Source organism: Erpetoichthys calabaricus, chromosome 15, assembly GCF_900747795.2.
Source record: "Erpetoichthys calabaricus chromosome 15, fErpCal1.3, whole genome shotgun sequence".
NCBI classification, from domain to species: Eukaryota; Metazoa; Chordata; class Cladistia; order Polypteriformes; family Polypteridae; genus Erpetoichthys; species Erpetoichthys calabaricus.
Window position 1 is genome coordinate 21,164,847 of NC_041408.2, and position 25,728 is coordinate 21,190,574.

At 43.9% G+C, this 25,728-nt stretch overlaps 1 protein-coding gene across 3 annotated transcripts in view; it reads right to left on the reverse strand.

The window, feature by feature from the left end:
- LOC114643083 (potassium voltage-gated channel subfamily H member 1) overlaps positions 1 to 25,728 on the reverse strand; it is an 846,735-nt gene that overhangs the window by 809,649 nt on the left and 11,358 nt on the right. For 2 of the 3 annotated variants that reach the window (XM_051919676.1, XM_051919677.1), the window contains exon 2: positions 21,609 to 21,732. The exons of the other annotated variant lie outside the window; for it this stretch is intronic. In XM_051919676.1, coding sequence (XP_051775636.1) covers positions 21,609 to 21,732 — 124 coding nt within the window. The remainder of the gene's footprint in view (positions 1 to 21,608; positions 21,733 to 25,728) is intronic. 3 annotated transcript variants of the gene reach the window in all.

The window sequence follows — 25,728 nt, forward strand, 5'->3', positions numbered from 1 at the left end:
AGACCAATGTAGCGACCATCATAAAAAAAATTCCACAACAGCGAATGTACTTCCTGCAACAGCTTATGATGTTCAACCTTCCACAGAAGGTGCTGATTCAATTCTACACAGCAGTCATTGAGTCTGCTCTCAGCTCATCCACAACAGTGAGGTTCAGTGAGGATCAGTGACTAATCCTGACAGAAACGGGCTACAACGAAGAGTCAGGTCTTTGGTGCCAGTCTGCCCACCTTATAGCACCTGCACTATTCCAGAATCATGAAAATCGTCACCGACCCCTCACTTCATCCATCAGCGAGGCCTTAAAGATTAATATACGCCAATACAAACAGATATAAGAACGTTTTTTTTCCCCACAGGCCACCATGCCCACAAATGGTTAATTCAGCTTAATCAGGCCCACCCCTCAGACCTCCCAGGGTCTTGTTTACATACTGTATTGTTAATGCTTGTTTTGCAGTGTTTATTTCAGCATTTCTTGCACTCTGTATTTTGCATTTACATTCCCTGTCTTGTTTTTAATCTCGCTGTTTGTATGTCGATTATGGAACTTATACTTGGAGAGTCACCAGAACCAGAGTCAAATTCCTTGTATGTGTGCATACTTGGCCAATAAATGTAATTCTGATTAACATTTACTGTACATCTGAATGCTCTCTTCAGTATGCAGTAAGCTTTGAAGAAAACCCTTACACAGCTAATTTATATCATTAATACTCAGTCTGGCAGTGCCGTAGCTCGAGTTCGTGCCGCTCGGGGCGGAGCGGTGATTCAATTTTCTGCCCTCTAACATATCTGAATATCTTCCATCCATCCATTCTATTTTCCAACCGGCTATTTCCTAACACAGGGTCACGGGGGTCTGCTGGAGCCAATCCCAGCCAACACGGGCCCCAGGCAGGAACCAATCCCGGGCAGGGCGCCAACCCACCGCAGGACACACACACTCACACACACCAAGCACAATTTAGGGACAATTTAGAATCACCCTAACCTGCATGTCTTTGGACTGTGGGAAGAAACCCACACAGACACGGGGAGAACATGCAAACTCCACGCATGTCTCCTTACTGTGAGGCAGCAGCACTACCACTGTGCCACCGTGCCGCCCCTATCTGAATATCATAACCTGTTTAAATAGAAAATTAAAATGACGTATAGAGAAAAATTAAGATACATTTTGCATAGATTTATTAATTTATAGAGAAACAGCAATCATTTTTCCCACATAATTATTTATAAGCATCAACTAGAGAAGAGTATAGTATAGACGCACTGATAAGCCGTGTTCTAATTATTAGTTTAATATAATTATGCTGTGAAAACCAGGACCAGTGTAGTGTACAAGTGAGAGGTGGGGATGTTTTCTGCGCAGAGCAAGAATGCATTCGGATTGATGACGAAACAAAATTATAAATTGTAAATTAGCTGTTTATCTTCCTAGAAATTATTATCGGTGTAATTTTTATGTTTATTTTTGTCATTGCCTCGTAAATTTCAACTGCTGCGTCTGATGCCGCCACAGAAGGACAGTCTGAAAATTATTTTTGAAGCATTTGTGGATAAAAATCAGAGAATTTTACTTTTTTCATCCATCCATCCATTTTCCAACCCGCTGAATCCAAACACAGGGCCACGGGGGGGTCTGCTGGAGCCAATCCCAGCCAACACAGGGCAGGAACCAATCCCGGGCAGGGTGCCAACCCACCGCAGGACAAACACAAACACACTCACACACCAAGGCCAATTTAGAATCGCCAATCCACCTAACCTGCATGTCTTTGGACTGTGGGAGGAAACCGGAGCGCCCGGAGGAAACCCACGCAGACACGGGAAGAACATGCAAACTTCACGCAGGGAGGACCCGGGACGCGAACCCAGGTCCCCAGGTCTCCCAACTGCGAGGCAGCAGCGCTACCCAATGCGCCACTCACTTTTTTCATTCGTGAGTGATATTTTTGTGAACCCTGCTGCTTACACATAAATTGTACTGAGCCTTTTGGCCAATAATGGCGCCCTCAAAAATGTGCCATCCGGGGTGGACTGCCCCCTCAGCCCACCCCTAGCTACGTCACTGCAGTGTGGTAGAGATGGTGGTTCATGCTGCTGCTTCAATTCTCCAGATTCTTGAATTGAAATCCTACTTCTGTTTCCCTCCCTCATCCCAAAGCTACGTGTGTTAGGTTACAGGGGGACTCTAAGTTAGCTACGTGTACAGGTGGGCCCTGTGATGGAGTGGGAGCCCATCCATGGCTGGATGCTGCGCTGATTTAAATGTGTTCTTTTATGAATGGATTGTTGAATTCAATCTGCAAATGAACCAGTCTGAACATTTTTTATAGAGAAGTAAGCAACCACGTTCTGAAGATGGGTGGTTCTCTCTGAGAAGACAGACACACTCTTGAACATGAGGGCTGATCTGCTTTTTAGGTAGAAGTAACCAGAGGGTGGGAGAGGCAATTGAGGAATCAGTAATGCTGTGCTGATAATGATCCTGAAACACTCTGGCAAAACAAGACCTCACAGCACCACAGACACACTCACATCGAGAAATAGATAAAAGGCCAATTAGTCAGCAAGTTCAGTTATTACCAGAATTAGGCATCCAGAGGGGAAGAACCTGTCCACGTTTGATTAAAACTATCAATACATCAGTAATGAACAGGGGCGGCCATAAGTGACCCGTTTAATGTGTGTTACCTAAATTGCATGCTTCTGTGAGTGAACATCATTTTCTGCCCCATTTCTGTGGCATACAAAACAGCCATTAATACAATAAGTGTGCTGCAAGAATTATGAAATAACATTCTTCACTGTCTTCTCCCAAGATAGTTTCATGTTAACTGTTGTAGAAAAAACAAATCAGTGGCTCATAATACTACAGTTTGTGAGGACAGCTTTGATAAGGAAGAGTAGGAATGACAGTACAACTGTGGCGAGCAGAGACACTGCTGGCAGAAACATGTTACATGTAATTATTTAGACAACGCTTTTATACAAGGCAAAGGCAACTTACAGCTCATACAGTCACAGTGGAGCTATTTTTATTAGATGCCTTTACATGTAATGCGAGAAGCACCTACTGCAATAGCCATGTCTGTCTGTCTGTCCGCATTAAACACATCGACCCACCATTGACGGAATTTGTTGACATTTGCCACACTTATTTTGCAGAGAAATTTGTCGAGATCGTTCCATTTTCATGGAGATATCTCAAACAGATTGCGATTTACATAGTTTTGAACTTTCAAAATCTGCCATTAAAAAGCACTGGCAAATCTGTGAACTAGTCTATCTTAAAACAGAGAAACATTCTGTGTGACTTCAACTATGAATTACTTGATGTTTCAATTTTACCTTGACGGCGGCTACACCAGCTTGTATGTCTTGCATGCTTTCCTCTTTTAGTCGTTTGATTGCTGCTCTGGTCTCCATTACAAGGCCAGGAAAAGGAATACGTGCACACAACCACCTCATTCAGCAGTGACTTCTCATGCTGCTGTAGGTAACTAAGCTATAAAAGTACAAAAAGAGTAATTTCTTTGGAAATGAACCGTAGATGAAAGCAATTTAAAACTGAATGACTGATTTATCTGTAGATTTTTATTATAAAGAGCCAATGAGATCAGCCTTCAGCGAAACGATGCTTGATCTAATGTGATATAAGCGTAGGATTGCTTTAGAAAGGGAGCTGCAGATGTTCAGAGGCAGAGGATGAGAGCCACTGAGCATATAACAAGGCCCACGTTGTAGGGTACGGCTTCTACAGCACACAAAGAACAAGGACAGGGCAGGACTGCGCTTTGCTTAGCGGTATAACGTGCAGCAGACTGACCGTGGGTTACGGTTTATCCATAGCTGAAAAGACGCTTTTGCTTCCATGTATCTTCATATTGGAATAAAAATCTTGAAGATGATTGCCACCTTTGGTATTCCTGTTATACAATAAATCAGTTCCTTTATAAGTTCTCAGTTTAATAATTTTAATGAATTACTAGGGGGCTTTGCGCTATGCGCTATGCGCTATGCGCTAGCCTCTTTGCTGTTCTGCTGCTCACATATGGGGATGTGCATGTAGAATTTACTAACTATTTTACATTACAGCAAGTAATTGACCATATTAAAAAATGTTAAAATGTAGTAATTTGAATGTAAATTTTGTTTCATGTGTGATGGGCGGCCGGGTCCAGTGCCCGGCTGGGATGCCCCTTCAACACTAGATCCGGGGGAGCAGGCATGGGATGCAGTCTATGTCCCCCGGATCGTGTGGTTGCAGCCCTCCTGGGTTACATCGGGGCCACAGGTGTGGGACTTCAGGACTCAGACCTGTTGGGCTCCATGGCCACCACCCAGAGGAGCTGCACAGCTTAACGAGCCTCTGTGGGCTGAAATGCAGCCACACCCGGAAGTGCCGCCTAATTAGGCCAATTACCACCTGGAGGGCTACAAAAAGAGCCTGCAGCCACTACTCAAGGGCCAGAGTCGGGAGGTGGAGGACGAAGCTAGATGGGAGGAGGAGGAGTGGTGGTGCTGGAAAAGTGTTTTGTGTTGCCTTAAAGTGCTTTTGGGACTGTGTATTGCCTGTGGGGTTCACGGGGAGGACGCGCCCGACAGGTGAAGAAAAATAAAAGTTCTTAAGTGTTTTACATGTGCCTCAGTGTGAGTCTGTGTCAGGTCGGGCACTATACAGCGTCCATATCACACATGTTACGTCACAGTTATTCATTGCGTAATACGATTTCGTATTATTGGCTTCGAAATTAACACGCAAAAACTTTTTAAACTTACACTTTTACTGTAAAACATAAGTAAAAACAATTTTTAAATTAAATTTTCATCAGTATCGCATTGAATTGTGATTCTGTGTTTGGACTTTCATCGTGACAACGTAACATATAACTGCACGTGATTGAATTTAGTTTCTTTTCTCTATTAAATAAAACGACTTTTTCGAATGTTTGTCTTTGAAATTTGTTAATTGTCTTTGCAAAAGCTACTCTAACGGGAAACTGATAACGTTTTAATACGAATGGCATATCAAGATCTCCTTTGTTGTGTAATGTTATCCCCTGAAGATAAGTACTACATTACCTTTCTTGGATACATCCTTCTTTCTACAGTAATTTGTGTGGTGGAAGACCAGACGGTGTTAACGGTTGTTAGATATTCTTCGGGATATTGTAAGTTGATATTTTCATCTTCCGCACAATCACCACCAACTGTGTCAGCAGAGTCTATTGATACGCATTTAACAAATTTGCAGTGTAACCGATCGTCACTTTTGGCGTTAATTCGTTTGACTTCATTGTTTCTTGGTGCTAGGATTGCCAGTATACTCATTTTTACTGTTGATAATCCTTCGTGATGAAATGTCTACAGGTGCTGGTCATAAAATTAGAATATCATGACAAAGTTGATTTATTTCAGTAATTCCATTCAAAAAGTGAAACTTGTATATTAGATTCATTCATTACACACAGACTGATGTATTTCAAATGTTTACTTCTTTTAATGTTGATGATTATAACTGACAACTAATGAAAGTCCTAAATTCAGTATCTCGGAAAATTAGAATATCAATTAAGAGCAATGCAAAAAAGGATTTTTAGAAATGTTGGCCAACTGAAAGGTATGAACATGAAAAGTATGAGCATGTACAGCACTCAATATTTAGTTGGGGCTCCTTTGGCCTGGATTACTGCAGCAATGTGGCGTGGCATGGAGTCGATCAGTCTGTGGCACTGCTCAGGTGTTATGAGAGCCCATGTTGCTCTGATAGTGGCCTTCAGCTCTTCTGAATTGTTGGGTCTGGCGTATTGCATCTTCCTCTTCACAATACCCCATAGATTTTCTATGGGGTTAAGGTCAGGCGAGTTTGCTGGCCAATCAAGAACAGGGATACCATGGCCCTTAAACCAGGTACTGGTAGCTTTGGCACTGTGTGCAGGTGCCAGGTCCTGTTGGAAAATGAAATCTGCATCTCCATAAAGTTTGTCAGCAGCAGGAAGCATGAAGTGCTCTAAAACTTCCTGGTAGACGGCTGCGTTGACCTTGGACCTCAGAAAACACAATGGACCAACACCAGCAGATGACATGGCACCCCAAACCATCACTGACTGTGGAAACTTTACACTGGACCTCACGCAACGTGGATTCTGTGCCTCTCCTCTCTTCCTCCAGACTCTGGGACCTTGATTTCCAAAGGAAATGCAAAATTTACTTTCATCAGAGAACATAACTTTGGACCACTCAGCAGCAGTCCAAAGGCGAGACGCTTCTGACACGGTCTCTTGTTCAAGAGTGGCTTGACACAAGGAATGCGACAGCTGAAACCCATGTCTTGCATACGTCTGTGTGTGGTGGTTCTTGAAGCACTGACTCCAGCTGCAGTCCACTCTTTGTGAATCTCCCCCACATTTTTGAATGGGTTTTGTTTCACAATCCTCTCCAGGGTGCGGTTATCCCTATTGCTTGTACACTTTTTTCTACCACATCTTGTCCTTCCCTTCGCCTCTCTATTAATGTGCTTGGACACAGAGCTCTGTGAACAGCCAGCCTCTTTAGCGATGACCTTTGGTGTCTTGCCCTCCTTGTGCAAGGTGTCAATGGTCGTCTTTTGGACAACTGTCGAGTCAGCAGTCTTCCCCCTGATTGTGTAGCCTACAGAACTCGACTGAGAGACCATTTAAAGGCTTTTGAGTTAATTAGCTGATTAGAGTGTGGCACCAGGTGTCTTCAATATTGAACCTTTTCACAATATTCTAATTTTCCGAGATACTGAATTTGGGACTTTCATTAGTTGTCAGTTATAATCATCAAAATTAAAAGAAATAAACATCTGAAATACATCAGTCTGTGTGTAATGAATGAATCTAATATACAAGTTTCACTTTTTGAATGGAATTACTGAAATAAATCAACTTTGTCATGATATTCTAATTTTATGACCAGCACCTGTATTATGATATGTACAAAGTGCAACTGACGCCATTGATGAAACTCAGTAAATCACCAAGTCAACTGTGCTTGAACTGACTGCACACAAACACACAGAGGTAACCGCTGATGCTGGCAGGCTCGTCTAGTGCAGCGGCTCAGTCCCAGGGACAGTGGGGCTGTAAGGCGCCAGTGGTTGTGAGCTGGCTGCTCAACGAATATACGGCACTGACTGATCAGCTCTGGTGTGCTGGCAAATTGCATTGGGAACTGACTATAGCTGGTTCCAGCGGTTTAAGGGTTAAAGGAAGTGACGTCATCTTTGGGCCCGGGACTGGAAGTGATGTCATCAGGACCAGAAGTGACATCATCATTGGGCTCCCCAGACCAGAAGTAATGTCGACAGGACCAGAAGGGATGTCATCATTGGGAAAATAATGTCATTGGGACTAGAAGTGATGTCTTCAGAGGCACCAGAACCGGGTCAAATTTCCCGGGAATGGTCTGCAAGGAACTGAGAAAGACAGTCAGCGCACCCCGTCACTCCTTGGTCTGATGTGGTATTATAATTACTCAGGCCCTTTAGCTGCCTCCTACTCACATGTGTGTGACAGCTGCTACATGTTTGCAAGGCACATAATATCAATGTTCTCAGGGAAGCCAAAGTTTAAAATTAAAACTTTAAATGCAAGTGTTCTCAAAAGTTGACTTGAACCACTTTAACAGCTTACGAACGATTTGTTTTGACTTTGCTTTGCCCCCTTGTCCTTTCAAATCATTATAGCTCGTAGTGTGTCGACCTCAGCTCTCATTTCTGAGCCGTCCTTTTGAAAATTCCTTGAATTCTGACATCAATACTGACCCCTGCACTCCATTAACAAGCTTGGTGGATTTATTTTTATTTTTTTGTTCTTGGAACTCAATGCTTTATTGTTGTATTTTTCATGTGAGTGTATGTCTACCTAAACTGATAAAAATAACTGATCATGACAGTCATTGCATCTGGGTTGTCTAATTCCTGTAACTATTAAGAGTGCTGCCTACCAGAAATACAATAATTAACAGTTTGAGAATTAACGTTATTTTGACATTATACAAACTGTGACCTCTGGATGGGCACCGTTGGCGGCGACCTCAATCTAAAGCATTTGTCACAGCCATCATTAGGCGTTGACAGATTTCCAAGACGACTGCCACCATTCATGAGCCAGTGAACAGACGCTAAGCTGCCTACCGGCCTGGCTACCCCACATATAATCACCGCACCTCAACTGGGGAACACTCCACTCTCAAAACTGCTTATTAAATGCTAAACTTTGAAAAATCTCGTCAGATTCAGCGGTAAGATAACAGCTTGCTTGGCAAAGGTGACAAGTCAGTTTTATAGCCCTTGACCCAACCACCACATTTTTGTCTGTTACTGTTCATTAGAAATAAGATCTCCCGCTCAGCATAATGGCCTTCATTAAAAAAATGATTGGCTCAATTAAGACATTTAAATTCTTTTAAAATTATCCACCTGTCACAGATGATGGGGGCGACAAATGAGGAGCACAGAGGGCAGCATCACAGTTGACTACAGTCGTCGCTGAGCCAAAAAAGAGTGCTGAGATAGCTGAGATTCTGCGTGCTATTGTCAATGTTTCTTAACGCTAAGACCAGGCTTTAGTCATTACCTCCAGTAAAGTAAGCAAAGCCTCCTCAGAAACATCCACAAGGACATCAACAACAACTGTTGTAAAAGTGAGTGCCATCCCAAAGCATTTTGCTCACGTGATGCGTTGTTCACATGCTGATTTTAGGAGTTGCCATTTGTAATGTCTCACCTTTCCACGTCACTTTGGTCACACTTGTCATTTTGGGAGATACTTGACATCACTGTTAATTCACTCCCCAACCCACTCAAAGGGCAATTAACAATTAGTTTTCATATTTTTCATGAAAATAAAAAGGAAGCTGACAGCTTACAGTATATAACATAACACATCTTATACAGTATATAAACATCTACACGTGGAATTGTGTGTGCCTGTCTGTCCGGCCTGGAAGTGCGAGGCTACAGCATGAAGCTCGAAGAGCAGGCAAGGCGGCCTCAAGAGAAGAAAGAAGTACGAAAGAAAGAAAGCGACTCCATCGCCAAAGTGAAACCGCCGAGGAACAACAAACTCATTTAGCTGCTAATACACAAGCGAGGTGAGCACATCAGCAAAACAAAACCTCTGAGGAGAGAGAAACTCGCTTAGCCGCTGATAGACAATGGAGGCAAGCAGGTCTGCAAAACAAAACCGCCGTCTCTGCAGTTCAATTTTTTTTCTGATGATTTCAATAGTTTCCAGGAGCCTGGGCTTTTTACAGCACAGGCTTACACAGCTAGTATATATACATACTGTATATAAACTGCTCAAAAAATTTAAAGGAACACTTTGAAAACACATCAGATCTAAATGGGAAAAAAAAATCCTACTGGCTATCTCTACTGCTATGGACTGGGTAATGTGTTAGGAACAAAAGGATGGCACATCTTTGGATGGAAATGAAAATGATCAACCTACAGAGGGCTGAATTCAAAGATACCCCGAAAATCAAAGGGAAACAATGATGCGGCAGGCAGGCTCGTCCATTTTGCTGAAATTTCATTGTAGCAACTCCAAATCTTACTCAGTAGTTTGTATGCCCCCCCACCCCCAACACCACCTGCTTGTATGCATGCCTGACATCGTCGGGGGGGAGGGCATGCTCCTAATGAGACGACAGATGGTGTCCTGGGGGGATCTCCACCCAGTTCTGGACCAGGGCATCACTGAGCTCCTGGACAGTCTGAGATACAACCTGGCGGCGTCAGATAGGTCGGAACATAATGTCCCACCCAGAGGTGTTCTATTGCATTGAGGTCAGGTGAATGAGCGTGGGGGCCAGTCAATGGTATCAATTCCTTCATCCTCCAGGAACTGCCTGCATACTCTCGCCACATGAGGCCAGCATTATCGTGCACCAGCAGGAACCCAGGAGCCACTGCACCAGCATATGGTCTGATAATGGGTCCAAGGATTTCATCCTGATATCTAATGGCAGTCAAGGTGCTGTTGTCTAGCCTGTAGAGGTCTGTGCGTCCCTCCATGGATATGCCTCCCCAGACCATCACTGACCCACCACCAAACCGGTCATGCTGAATGTTGTTACAGGCAGCATAACATTCTCCACGGCTTCTCCAGACCCTTTCACGTCTGTCACATGTGCTCAGGGTGAACCTGCTGTCATCTGTGAAAAGCACAGGGCGCCAGTGGTGGACCTGCCAATTCTGGTATTCTATGGCTATATACCCTGATTAAAAAGTGTTCCTTTAATTTATTGAGCAGTATATACAGTATATATATATATATATATATATACATATATATATATATATATATACAGTGGAACCTCGAGATATGATCACCTCTGTATACGAGAAATTCAAAATACGAGGAAAGTATGAGCGAAAAATTAAGATCTAAATGCGAGCATTGGCTCGCGTAACGAGCCACTAGCCAGGCTGTGGGTATAGCTCGCAGCTTAGCGAGGGGGCGTGGTAGCAGTTGCGAGCCGCGATCTGCGGTGTCTGCGTTTCTCACTTAAGTGCACAGGTGGGAAACTGCCCACATCCATGATTGTTCCTGTGGCTGATGGGCTGCAGCTGCCATGTCCTCCCCGCATATATAGAGAAGCGCGAGCCGGTTAAGGGGGAGAAGAAGTAAAAGAAAAGAGAGAGAGAGAGAGAGAGAGAGAGAGAGAGAGAGAGAGAGAGAGAAGGCAGGCAGGCAGTCGGTGCGGGAGAGCAAGCGAGTGCAGGCTCGCGTGTAGCTGAACAGTGAGCTGAACAGGCGAGCCAAACAGCTGAAGCAGGACGGTGTAGAGAAGGTCAGCTGCATTAAGAGTGTCTCGCCTGTTGCAGAGCCCGCAGGTGAGACGCTAACAGAGAAGAAGCACCGGGGATTGTCATCTGTTTTTTAAAGACTGCATCCTTTTGATGTTTTAACCTCGTGTTAAAGGATTGTTATTTTTGTGTATTTTAAACCACTTCACAACTGTTTTAAGGATTATTTATTTAAAGATTTATTGAATGCTCTACTGCACTTTGGACACCTGTTTTGATTCTTTTAATAATCAGTTATTGTTTACCAGTGTTATTTATTAAAGGTAGACTACAGTATATATAATTTATCAGTGTTATTTGTTAGGAAAATTGATTTTTATGTTAATATATTTGGGGTGCGGAACGGATTAACTGGATTTCCATTATTTTCAATGGGGAAGTTTGTTCTAGATACGAGAAATTCGCTATACAAGCTCAGTGCTGGAACGAATTAAACTCGTATCTAGAGGTTCCACTATATATATATATATATATACATATATATATATATATATATATATATATATATTGTGGATAATCAGCCCTGACAGAGAAAGGCACCATGACAGAAGTCCAAAAGCACTCGCCTTTATTTCTTGTTCGTTTTCCTTTTCACAGAACACAATGCCCATAATTCTCCCACAAGTAATGCTCAGTCTTTTTCTCTCCTTTTCTTTTCCTTTTCTCTTTCTCTCTCTCTGTCTTTTCTTTTGCTGCCTCCACTCCTCTCCTTGCAAACTCTGTCCCCCACCTCCCAGCTCCAGCTCTCCTAATGGAGTGAGGCGGCCTCTTTTATATTGCACCCGGACGTGTTCCAGGTGAGCTCCCATTAGCTTCCCGCAGCACTCCCGGGTGTGGCGGAAGTGCTGCATGGGCACCCAAAAGTACACCAGGTGTCCCCAGATCTTCTTCTGGCAGCACATCCAAATGTGGTGGAAGGGCTTCCTTCCATGGCTGTGTAATTGTCCAGGCGCCCCCTAGTGGTGACCAATGGGCCCCAGCAGGGTTGAACTTCCAAGCTCCAATCCCGTGGCCCCGATACAAACCAAGGGGGCTGCCCTCTCGTGTCCAGGGGGAGGTATCGTCTCTCTTCTGGTCCTCCCATCTTCGAGGTGTCCCAGCTGGGTAAAAGTCCCAGCCATCAGCCACTATATATTTTTATATCTTTATATATAAAAGCCAAATACCACTGACGCACTCATCACAAAATCTCCTGAACCATGAGGACTTGGGACTTGAAATCTGGAATGTAGGTTACCCTTGGCCCATAGGTGCTCACTAAGAAATGGTTTTAAAAATTTCGTGGTCCAAGTGCGAAATTACTTATAGTTTTTTAGACCCGTTTGTATGTCTGTCCGGTTTTCACGAGAGAACTGATTTACATTGGGTTTTTTTCTGTAATTTGCTAGAACATTCCAGGTTGATTTTGCGACTTTCTCATCTCGCTAAGTACCATAGTTCACTTGCGGTACCGATTTATTAGCGCAAATCCGAGAGAGACTCATCGGGGGGCAGGGCCCTCCTCACTCTCGCGTCTGCCTTAACTGCGTTTAGTTAGCGAACAAGAGAACTACCAAACGGATTTAGATCTTTTTATTTCTATAATTTGCTTGAGCATTCTGGTTGATTTTGCGACTTCTCTCATTGTGCTAAGCATCATAGTTCACTTGCAGGACCAATATATTCGCACTAATCCGATACAGAGGCTGTGGGCTGAGGGGAGTGGGAAGAGTAATGTCAGGAGTAGGGAGCTGGGCCGGGCCGTCCTCACTGTCCTTTTTCACTAATATGCAGGCAAAGCCGCAGGGGATGGCTAGTATGTACAGTATATATATATATATACAGTAAAACTAACATATGTCTCATCACTCCCAATAAAATAGGACTAAATAACTACATAATTATTTCTAGTCAGCCTGACTATTATTTCATTTTATGCAATGGAATAATTTGAGAGGTCAGCGTTCAGTCACAACCTCGCTAACTCCTGTTTATCTCCAAATTGTCATGGGGGCGCTGCCACCAGAAAACGTGTTCATGTGAAATTTCTCCCTGGGAATTTTATATTTTTCCATCTGTCTCATGCCAGGAAACTATTAAATTCCTATGAGCAAAAAATAAATAAAGAAACTTCAACATTACTCAAGGAATAAATGCAAAATGAACTTTTCCAGACTGATCAGCCAAAAGTGTTAATATATAAGCAGCAGCAATAACCCACCGACGCTAAAACTCATCACTGCCCACATTTCATTTATGAATCATTAAATAAAGATGATTTTCTAATGCTGTCTTATCCAGTTTTATGCAACTTTAATATTAAATATATTAAACATTGCCTTTTCAATGCAATGGAAATAAATCATTATTCTTATTGTTCCAATTGGTTGTAGGATATAACAGAATGCAGATTATTAGGCCTGCCATCTGCTCTACAAAGTAATATAATAATGGAGCGCTAATTGGCTCCTATAGCCTGCCAAAGATTAACAAGAAGGGATGATGGCTCGCCATGATTACGAACACCCATCCTCATTTCTTATGTGTTTATATCAGTCATATTTTGGTTTCTTCTTTTCTAATATTAGGGTAGTAATGGGATGGCCAGAGTGGACAGGGACTGCAGGAAGAAGTCGCCATTGCTGGACAGGACAGGACATGGACCGTAGAGCACCCTGACAGTATAAGGAAAAGATCCTGTCACAGACCACGAAGGTCATTATGCCAGGACTGACCGTTGTCACACATGCCTGACCAGCTCAGCTGAGGTGCGCAGTTCCCCTCCTGGACGAGAGGGGGTGCAGTTATTAACTGTCTCCTCTACTTTTTCCACAACCCAGAAAACGCACTCAGTGAGGGCAACCAAGATCATCAGCAAGGTCAGAAGGAAGGACATAAACAAGAGGAACCCTTGAGAGGACCAAGGAGGAGACATGAGCTCCGGTGAGCGATTATGTATTGTAACAGATGACATGGCATCAAGACCAGGATGGATGGCTCATTACCTGCCCGGGAGGCCTTTTTAATGGAAGGATGTGGGTGGATGGGCACCAGGACTGGATCGGTTATCATTTATCACCTCTTATAGACAAGCATTGGACTCTTCGAGTAGAGGGGTCCTTTCATCAGATTGGCTGACTCAGCTGTGGAATGGCCAGTAGGGGGCGGCAGCTTGATGGCCGAGGTCTCCAGGACTCTGAACAGATCTGTTATGTGACATCATCTGCTCTTGCATTCTGCTCTGTACTTGTAATATTTCTATTGCAAGTATCGTATTGTATTGAGGATTACTTGTGTTCTCGTCTGTGTATTGTATTGACCCCTTTTTTTAACACCCACTCCACACCCCACCTACCTGGGAAGGGGTCTCTCTCTGAATTCCCTTTCTTCCATTTTTTCCCTACAAGGTTTTTCCTTGTCTTCTTAGAGAGTTAAGTCTGTGGGGCTATCAAAAATCAGGGCCTGTTAAAGCCCATTGTGGCACTCCTTGTGTGATTTTGAGCTATAAAAGAAACACATTGTATTGTATTGTTGGTTAGTGGGACATTTCCCAGTAGGGGTGCCATTCTAATAGATGGACAGGGGGAGACTGCTTCCTAGGGTCACGTGCTCCCCCTGTACTCTGGGTGGCGAACTCCCACTGCCAGGCTTCTTGTGGGGCTCCATGGGAGTTGTAGTTTTGGTGGGCAGCCCTGCTGGAGTCCTTGGGTGCCGCTAGGGGTAGCTGGTCTTGTCACCAGAGGTACTCCCTGGTCCGATATAAAGGAAGCCAATACACTTCACCCAGGTGAGTTGGAGTCAGGAGTAAAGGATGGATGAAGCTTACCTGGGAGGAGTGGAGGAAGGAGCAGGAGAGGAGAATTGTACTGTGCTTGTATTTAACTGCAACTTGGAGAGAAGAAACCTATTGAAGGTATTCTAACTGCGTTAAAGTTCATATTTGAAAAAGAGAGTGTGGTGCTGAACAATCACAGCTTGGCACCCACTGCCTTAGTTACCTTAAGATCAAATATTTTAACGTGCAGGAAATCCCCCCTCCTATCCCCGCGTGTTCCCCACTACAAATCTCTATCCCTGTCTTCTGGCTCCGAGGATCTCTGATGTGCGCTAGAGACACTTCAATCGTCATTCCCACTCACAAAGCGTTCCCATCACAAATGTTTTCCTTACGAATGAATTTCCATTGCGGTTGCCCAAAGCCACTGAAGTTACAATATGATGGGACGGGTTTAATAAACTGTGCTGTAGTTTGTTACACTTCTGTAGTGACACGATGGCATTTCAAACGACAATAAAAAAGACATTCTGTGGATTATCGTTGCAAATAATTTAAAATCCACCCACTCGTTTCCATTATGCAGATGTCAAAGCCAGCAACTAGTATGGGGGTCTACCTAGTCTGGTATAGCATGGCAAGACCATCAGAATAATTCTTTGTATTTATATAACGCTTTTCTCACTACTCAAAGCGCTCAGTGATTGCAGGTTAAGGGCCCAACAGAGCAGAGTCCCTATTGGCATTTACGGGATTCGAACCGGCAACCTTCTGATTGCCAGTGCAGCCTCAGAGCCACCACTCCACCTAGGTGACCCACTGACACCTTAAAGACACCAATAAACCAAACATTGGAAGGGAGGACACCAGAATATCCTAAGGGAAACCCAAAAACAAAATTGAGAAAACGTGCAACAAGATGAAGCCAAGAACATAAGCCAGGAACGGGAGAGCAGTGCTGACCACTGCAAAGAACGCGTCAGTGTGAAATGACACCAACCACACGTGGCCTCAGAAATGCGTGCTGTAAATTCTGACAACTGGACTGGGCGCATATCGATCTCCTCCAGGTTCTTGTCTCTATTAAGAGGGTCACATTCTGTCATAGATTGTTTAGCCGGCTCTGATTCTTCACCCTAATAACTAGGACGTTAGAAAAGTAACCACAGCACTCTGAATGCCAGTATTCCATGGTAAATAAATATGAGAACAACTGCAGCTCAGACACATACTGCGTTGAGGCCACCTGCCTAATACAGTGTCGGTCTGACCCCTCTAGTCATGGACTCCACAAGACCTCTGGAGGAGCCCGGTGGCATCTGATCCCAAGACATTAGACGCAGATCCTTTAAGTCCTGCATGTTGCAAAGGTGGGCCTCCATGGGTGGGATTTGTTTTTCTAGCACATCCCACAAACACTCAGTCGAATTGAGATTTGGTGAATTTGCAGGCCAAGTCAACACCCTGGACTCTTTGTCATGTTCCTCAAGCCATTGCGGAATAATTTTTGCAGTGTGGCAGGGCGCATTATCCTGCTGAAAGAGGCCACTGCCGTCAGGGAATGCTGTCACCATGAAGGAGTGGATGTGGCCTGCAATAATCTTCAAGGAGGTGGTACGTGTGACATCAATATGAATGCCAGGACTCAGGGTTACCAGCAGAATGCTGCCCAGAGCATCACACTAAATCCATCAGTTTGGCTACTTCCCATAGTGCATCCTGCTGTCATCTCTTCCCCAAGTAATTGACATACACACACCCAGACACCCAGATGATCTAAAAGAAATCAGGATCTGTCAGACCAGGCCACCTTCTTCCATTGCTTCATGGTCCAGTTGTGCCTGGATGGGGGTCTGCATTGGCACTCTGAACAGCTACACAGCCCCATATGCAGCAAACTGGGAGGCACTGTGTGTCCTGACACCTTTCTCTAATGGCCAGCATAAAGCTTTTAATATTAGCTCTTCTTTGGGGTTGGACCAGACAGGCTGGCCTTTGCTCCCCAGCCTTGGTTGCCCTCGGACCACTTCTGGTGGCTACTAACACCAAGAGTCACCCCGACAAGACCTGCCATTTTGGAGACGCTCTGACCCAGTCGTGCAGCCTATCCCTATTTGTCAAAGTCGCTCAGATCCTAACGCTTGCCCATTTTACTCACTTCAAGAAGTGACGGTTCACTTGCTGCCATTGTAACGGGATCATCAAAGTTATTTTCTTCACCTGTCAGTGGTTTTAATGTCGTGGTTGACGGTGTAAATAACTTATGGAATGGTAGTGACTTGAAAGGTGCTGCCTAAAATGTGTGCAATATTAATGGATATACAGTAGACCCCCGCAAAGTCGCGTTCAGAGTTTGCAGCCTCAGTCGTTTGTGTATTTTTCCTTAGAACCTAACTAATAATTGCTAGCAGACACCACAAATATCCTCTGCAATTTTTTTATGGATTTTTTCGTGGCAATACTGTACTGTAGAGAGAACACAAAGCAACCGTAGAGGAAAACGCGGCTTAGGATTGTGATAGTAGCCAATCCGAGAGCATTATTCATGTCTCCTTGCTGCTGATTGGCTGCTGCCCTGTGACGCATCTCTGGCAGATGCAGCCCAGCATTCCCGCATCATAACAGTTAACCGTGTGTAGCTATCTCGAGTGTTTCGCTGAGTGTTCTCGTGTTTTTCGTTTTGTTCTTCGTAAAGCCTCAAGATGTCGCCCAAACGTCCTGCACCTTCTAAGGCTTCTGGCAATGAACCGAAGCGCCAGAAGAAATTTAAGACACTCCAGGAGAAGATTGAACTACTGGATTTGCTCCGGGAACTAAAAAGTTATGCCGCAGTAGCCACCCGAGCAGCTGTAAATCCTCTGCTTTGCAGTGCAGTCATTATCTTCATTACATACCTTCATCGTACTGCATAGCTAATTCATCATCATCATCTTCTTCAATCGATATCATGCATTATTAGTGAGTACCCATATATTTTACTGTATTTTTATTAAATTAAATTAAATTATTACATATTTACCCTACTTATACCAAAGAGAACGCGCTTGCATGAATTCCAGTCCATATAGCGGTAACATCGGTATTTTACATTCTAGCACTGCGGGAGACACAGCAGTACAGTACTGTGCAGTAGACGGGTTTACCTTTACATTCATTTTTTAGGGTAATGTATGAAGCTGAGTTTGAAATGAAATTAAAGTGTTTTGGGGGCATATTTAGGGTTTAAACTTTAAAAATAGGCATTTATAGGCATTTTTTGACCACATTCAAAATTTGCGGTTTTTCACAATTCATGGGTGCTCTAGGAAAGTAACCCCCGCGAATTTCAGGGGTCGTCTGCATACAGACAAAAACCTAAAGTTAACAAAGTCTGGTAATTTCAATACACTCAAAATTCAATTAGGTAAATACTACAGCTTTAATAATGCAGAAAATGTTTACTTTCTAATGAATTATTTCATCTTGAACCAATGATGTTGCAGTTCCTGTTTGTGTGGAGTTCGGTTTGCATAATTTGTGACTCCATGCGTTCCCTGTTAGATATCCTGATTTCAGCCAACAATTCAGACTATGGGGTGGCACGGTGGCGCAGTGGGTAGCGCTGCTGCCTCACAGTTAGGAGACCCGGGTTTGCTTCCCAGGTCCTCCCTGCGTGGAGTTTGCATGTTCTCCCCGTGTCTGCGTGGGTTTCCTCCGGGCGCTCCGGTTTCCTCCCACAGTCCAAAGACATGCAGGTTAGGTGGATTAGCGATTCTAAATTGGCCCTAGTGTGTGCTTGGTGTGTTTGTGTGTGTCTTGCGGTGGGTTGGCACCCTGCCCAGAATTGGTTCCTGCCTTGTGCCCTGTGTTAGCTGGGATTGGCTCCAGCAGACCCCCGTGACCCTGTGTTTGGATTCAGCGGGTTGGAAAATGGATGGATGGAATTCAGACTATAATAGCTGGGGAGAGAACTCCAATATTGGAAGGTAAGCTTTGCATTCAGTTGCCGACGATTATAAATGATGTTATATTGAATAGGAGTAGGAGGAGGCTGGGAGCACATGCCGATTACAGCGCACCTACCACATGGCAAACCACCCGGATTGACATGCGAGAGCAGGCGTGGAGCGGGTGACACCTCAGAACCACACTGGAACAGTCTGAGGTTCTTTACAGTGGCTGGAGTGCCAATCCTGCCAGTGACCCCTGAGTTTTACCAGTAAGTTGGGGAACCTGCTTGCAGGGCTGGATGAAGATTAACGTCATACCCTGGATGGAGCAAATTGTAGGTTAAGGGCCTTGAAGTAAAGAAATCTACAAATAGATCTATCTTATAGTGCCTTGCAGTTCTATCTATCTATCTATCTATCTATCTATCTATCTATCTATCTATCTATCTATCTATCTATCTATCTATCTATCTATCTATCTATCTATCTATCTATCTATCTTATAGTGCCTTGCAGTTCTATCTATCTATCTATCTATCTATCTATCTATCTATCTATCTATCTATCTATCTTATAGTGCCTTGCAGTTCCATCTATCTATCTATCTATCTATCTATCTATCTATCTATCTATCTATCTATCTATCTATCTATCTATCTATCTATCTATCTATCTATCGAGATACGTATTGTTTCACTGGGATTGATGCCATCTACACAAGCCATCTTATTGTGTGACCGGATTCTGCATTTCTAGACACAAAGAAGACGACTTCCAAGCAGTAGAAGACTGGAAGGTGCTCTGCTTCTTGGCAAAGGAAGGTCACACTCACTTAAACCTCACACCAGCGAGAAACGTGCTGCTGCTTCTGTAGTGGTGCGGGTGTATATTGTTTTGGCCCCCACACTTTCTTAAACAAGATCAAGCATATGCAGGCATTAGCGTAGCTGCATTTGTGGAGGGGTTTCTGAAACAGTTCCAAGCACAGCTACTTAAAAGAGGCGAGTATTAAGTGTGCCGTATATACAAAAAATGCACAGGGCTACGTTTTAAACACTTTAGTGCAATTAAGAGAAAATGGTTCACACAAAAAATAAAGAAAACAACTCATGATGCATACAAAAAAGGAAATACTCATAATTCTTGCATATGATGTTTCTGTTTAAGGCTTATATATCTTAAGTTTCTATATGCTGTCACATACACATGGACCCATATTTTGACAAACAGTCTGAAAATTCTGCCTCTCTACCCTCTGATCTATCGCTTGTAACAGTTCGTGTTTCTCTCCAAGCTTTTTATGTAACAATCTGAGATCATTCTGTTGACAGATCAGAAATGCAAACAAACAGTAGCAGAGCATTAACTCTACTTTAGCAGAGGATATGTTTGTGTGTGCCAGGCTTTGTGTCTGCCCAGTTGTTAGGTCTCTCTCATTCCAAAAGATGGCGCATCACAGACATTAACTCTGCTCTTATGAATCCCATACCAAACAGCATATAACAGAGACACAGGCATTGCATGGTGCACTGCAAACGTTGATGCTGAGGTCTACGTTGGTTATTTAGATTTCAATTCATCGTAGATGGGTAGCACAGCTAGTAGGGGATAAAACAGAATCTTCCATTAGCTATTGGGCAGAGTGGTGGCTCTGAGGTAAGGATCTGCACTGGTAAAATTTTTATTTTTATACTGTATTGAGGATTTGTTGTGTTCTGTGTATTGTATTGTGTTGTATTGACCCCCCTTTTTTTTGACACCCACTGCACGCCCAACCTACCTGGAAAGGGGTCTCTCTTTGAACTGCCTTTCCCGAGGTTTCTTCTATTTTTACCCTACAAGGTTTTCTTTTTTTGGGAGTTTTTCCTTGTCTTCTTAGAGAGTCAGGGCTGGGGGGCTGTCCCTAACTTCTTGTGTGATTTTGGGCTATACAAAAATAAATAAACACCAGAAGAGACTTTACTCCATTAGGCCCTTAACCTGCAGTTGCTTTGTCCAGGGTATGACGTTAATCTGCACCCAGCCCTCCAACCTGCAGGGAAAGACCAACGGGTTGGTGGCAGAATTGGCACTCCAGCCACCATAAAAACCCTCCCGCTGTTCCCTTCCATCTGAAGTAGTGTGGTGCTGAGGTGTCACCCGTCGCAGGGCTGCACTCGGGTCCTGATCTTGTCGTGTGGTGGGTGCGTCAATGTGTTGTGTCAGCGTCTGCTCCTAACTTCTCTCTTCCATTGTCTATGCAGTTATGTAAAACACCCGTTCTGTTCAAATTAAGCAAACATTTATGTGGATTTAGCAGTAGCTTTAACATTCTAGGACTGGCTCTTAAGATTACCAAGACTAAACTATGAATTCAGCATTTCTTTATGAAGGTGGGAAGCAGGAGAAGGTGAATGGCTGCATAGTCCAGGACCAGCTCTCCAAAGCTCAAGCACTGGCTTCAGCAGTAAGCGACCTTACAAATGACTCACGCTTTGTTTCCAGACTCATCACGAGAGGTATCTTCATTCACAGGTCCATTTCTAGCAAAGCATGCATGAACTCAAAAAACAAAGTCCTGGAGAAGCAAACGTGTCCAGTTCTTGCTGAAAAGGCCATTCACTGTCACCTCTCGGCCTACTGGCTGACAGCGTGTCTGTGTTTCGGCTGACCTCTCTGTTCAACCACTCCGTCGGTTATTGTAATCACTGATTCAAAACCTGTTTACAACAAAATTCAAACTCTATAGACCACCAGAAACAAGGAGTTTAAGTTACTGCGTCCCACGCACTCATCTCGTAGCTGGCGTCTTAACCCCCTGGCATTAGCTGATGAGAACTGTACAGAATTCACATCCAAGCAAGTTGATTCTTTTCTCGCATCCTCAGAGGTCTCCGGCCGTGGTGTGTTGTTACATCACACTTATCCAGATTCGTCAATTGCGCACAAACTCATGATTATAGCATCCCATTCAGAGTCAAGTCATATTCAAAGCACATAGAGGAGCACAGAAAGAAGTCAGGATAAACTGAACGGGCACTGCCATGCACAAAAGTCGCCAGAGCGTTTGGAAAAATGCGATACAATAGATTCATACCTGCAAGTGCTGCTCTTCTGCATGACCTCTGCTCTGTGGTACCCAGAGAGTTTGCAAAATCCATCATTGCTGTAAACAATGGGCCAGTCTACGATCTGGGCATTGCCCAGTACAAAATTGGTGTCTGTTAAAAAAAAAAAATAAAAATAAGGCGCACAGGTCATAATGTTATACAATGAGAATTATAACCTACATTAGTAAGAGTGCAGAAAAGCCATGAGAGGTAAAGCTAATGCAGGAACTGCCTTGGCGCTCACTGGGGTCTACAGGACGTGACCTCTGAATACGCCTGAATTTAGAAACAGCATCAGCACAGCTTTTTACAATGGTATGTTGTGCTTTATCTTTACAAAGTTTTTACGGATACCATATTTTGGCCAAGAGAAAATACTTTTTACAAGCTTTAGACATCCTGGTGTTATTGAATCTGCAAGTGGCAGGAATGAGTTGGTTTTCCCTTAGGGGGTCAGGGGCACTCAGTTCAGCCTCATTACCTTTTTTTATTAAAGGGCACTGTGGCTGTTTTCACGTGTAACTTCCAAATACATTTGGCTCATGGGCATCATATTTACTTCCCAAAGCTTCCCAAGATACTCTGATCTTAACTTTGGTTAACGACCACCACTGCTATATTTGTTTTCTTTGTACATTCAAGTCTCTCACTCCCCGGCACCCACCACTCTATCTAAAGTACCTTGGACAGCTCTGCAGTCGACAGGCCTGACCACTCAGAATCCCAGGTCAGCAACAAGGTAAGGTGTCCTAACACAAGGCCGAAGGGTCTAAGGATGACCCTAAGAAAGCCACTTATAAATTCCTGGGCTTCAGTTGCATAACATACAGTGCATCCAGAAAGTATTCACAGCACATCACTTTTTCCACATTTTGTTATGTTACAGCCTTATTCCAAAATGGATTAAATTCATTTTTTCCTCAGAATTCTACACACAACACCCCATAATGACAACGTGAAAAAAGTTTACTTGAGATTTTTGTAAATTTATTAAAAATAAAAAAATGGAGAAAGCACATGTACATAAGTATTCACAGCCTTTGCCGTGAAGCTCAAAATTGAGCTCAGGTGCATCGTGTTTCCCCTGATCATCCTTGAGATGTTTCTGCAGGTTAATTGGAGTCCACCTGTGGTAAATTCAGTTGATTGGACATGATTTGGAAAGGCACACACCTGTCTATAGAAGGTCCCACAGTTGACAGTTCATGTCAGAGCACAAATCAAGCATGAAGTCAAAGGAATTGTCTGTAGACCTCCGAGACAGGATTGTCTTGAGGCACAAATCTGGGGAAGGTTACAGAAAAATTTCTGCTGCTATGAAGGTCCCAATGAGCACAGTGGCCTCCATCATCCATAAATGGAAGAAGTTCGAAACCACCAGGACTCTTCCTTCCTCTACCATCTAAACTGAGCGATCAGGGGAGAAGGGCCTTAGTCAGGGAGGTGACCAAGAACCTGATGGTCACTCTGTCAGAGCTCCAGAGGTCCTCTGTGGAGAGAGGAGAATCTTACAGAAGGACAACCATCTCTGCAGCAATCCGCCAATCAGGCCTGTATGGTAGAGTGGCCAGACGGAAGCCACTCCTTAGTAAAAGGCACATGGCAGCCCGCCTGGAGTTTGCCAAAAGGCACCTGAAGGACTCTCAGACCATGACAAAGAAAATTCTCTGGTCTGATGAGACAAAGATTGAACTCTTTGGTGTGAATGCCAGGCGTCACATTAGGAGGAAACCTGGCACCATCCCTACAGTGAAGCATGGTGGTGGCAGCATCATGCTGTGGGGATGTTTTTCAGCGGCAGGGACTGGGAGACTAGTCAGGATAAAGGGAAAGATGACTGCAGCAATGTACAGAGACATCCTGGATGAAAACCTGCTCCAGAGCGCTCTTGACCTCAGACTGGGGCGACGGTTCATCTTTCAGCAGGACAACGACCCTAAGCACACAGCCAAGATATCAAAGGAGTGGCTTCAGGACAACTCTGTGAATGTCCTTGAGTGGCCCAGCCAGAGCCCAGACTTGAATCCGATTGAACATCTCTGGAGAGATCTTAAAATGGCTGTGCACCAACGCTTCCCATCCAACTTGATGGAGCTTGAGAGGTGCTGCAAAGAGGAATGGGCAAAACTGGCCAAGGATAGGTGTGCCAAGCTTGTGGCATCATATTCAACAAGACTTGAGGCTGTAATTGCTGCCAAAGGTGCATCGACAAAGTATTGAGCAAAGGCTGTGAATACTTATGTACATGGGATTTCTCAGTTTTTTTATTTTTAATAAATTTGCAAAAATCTCAAGTAATTTTTTTTCACGTTGTCATTATGGGGTGTTGTGTGTAGAATTCTGAGGAAAAAAATGAATTTAATCCATTTTGGAATAAGGCTGTAACACAACAAAATGTGGAAAAAGTGATGCGCTGTGAATACTTTCTGGATGCACTGTAGATAAGAAGTAAGCTGCAGTTCATGTGTAAACCACTGCTGGGATGGCATTCACGACAGAAGGTGCGAAATGAAATCAAAATTGTTTTCAAAAATATTACCTGAAACCACTCTGGTCTGTTATTCTTATCCTAAACTCGTCTGTACAACACCCTCACAAAAAGTCCCATAGCCTTTTGACAGCCTTCAAGCAGATGGTCATTTTTGGCCTTTAGGGGTCCTCAGTCACGGTGCTGGAGGGCCGCAGTGGCTGAACGTTTTCTCTTCAGCCAGTTTCCTAATTGAGACTTGGTCCTTGCTGATAATGAAACTTGGTATTTAACTCTATGCTTTGTAATGGATGGCTGGGAATCGTGCCCTACCGGGAGACCTGGAGGAGCAGAAAACCAGGAGAAGGGCAATTTATACCCCAGGACATGAGAGGGCATCCCCCTGGGTTGCATCATGGGCCACAGGCTTGGGGCTTAGAAGCTCAAACCTGTTGGGGTCCGTGGCCAGCACCAGGGGGCGCCTTGGACAGCTCTGGAAACAAGAGGTTAATCGGGAAGCCATAAAAGGGTCCGCCTCACTCCATTTAGGGAGCCAGAATCGGGTGGAAGAGGATGGAGCTTGCGAGTGGAGGAGTGGAGGCGGCAGAAGACTTGGGAGAAGACTTAAGAAGAGGAGTAAAAAGGACTGAGCCTTGTGGGTAACTTGTGTGCTGTGCAGAAGAAAAACAATAAATAGAGTGTGCATTTGAACATGGGGTGTCCTTGGTGTCTGTCTGTAGCCGGGCTGGTCTTCTACAGCTTTCCTTCATCGAAGACAAACTGGAGTTGCATTGTAGATCAGAGGTCCTCAATTACAGTCTCGTTTTATGTTTTTGCTTCAACCATGCTCTTAAGTAGACCCTCCATGTTTACTATTAAAGCAATAAGCTTTTTGGGATTAATTTGAGTTGTCTTCCATCCATCCATCCATTTTCCAACCCGTCTTGCCTGTTATAATTCAAAACTCTTCTTTGCCCATTTTAGTTTTGAGCAGCGGCCTATAAGTTTCAATTGTTGCCAGACATTAGTTAATAATGAACTGCAGAAACTCTCACAAACCAGCAGCTCTCCAGCTAACGTGCTTCCCTTTAAACCTGTGAATATGCACCATGACATATTTGCGCTAAAAAACTGCTTTAACATAAATGAGAGGGGAATTGAAAGGACCGTTACGTTTCAATCTGTTTTGGTCCACAAAACACGCAGCTAATATTCTCAGAGGAGGAAAATCGACGGTGCAATTGAAATTTCTCCTGGATGAGTGAAAGCGCTGACAAGGCATAGCGTTAACTACTAAGTGCCATTATCAGCAAGGAATTAGGACATTTAAGAAAATCACGATTGTGAAAAGGATGGCCTGGTACCCCAGTGATTAGCGTGGTGGTCTCCCAAGTGCAGAGGCTCATTTCACTTACTAGTGTGACTAAAGCCTGAGTGGAGTTGATAGATGTCCCCCATATCTGTGTGTGCTCTGGTTTCACCTCAGTGACATTTGCGTTGCGCTATGTGTGGCGTCATTGGAAGTGGGGGGCTTCCTGAGCTTCAGCCCTTGACGTCAGGTGTGTAGCCTCTTCTGTTCAATGCACTTCTGGTCTGTTAGTGGCCTCCAACAAGTCTGAAAAGTCAGAGTGGGATCTTCA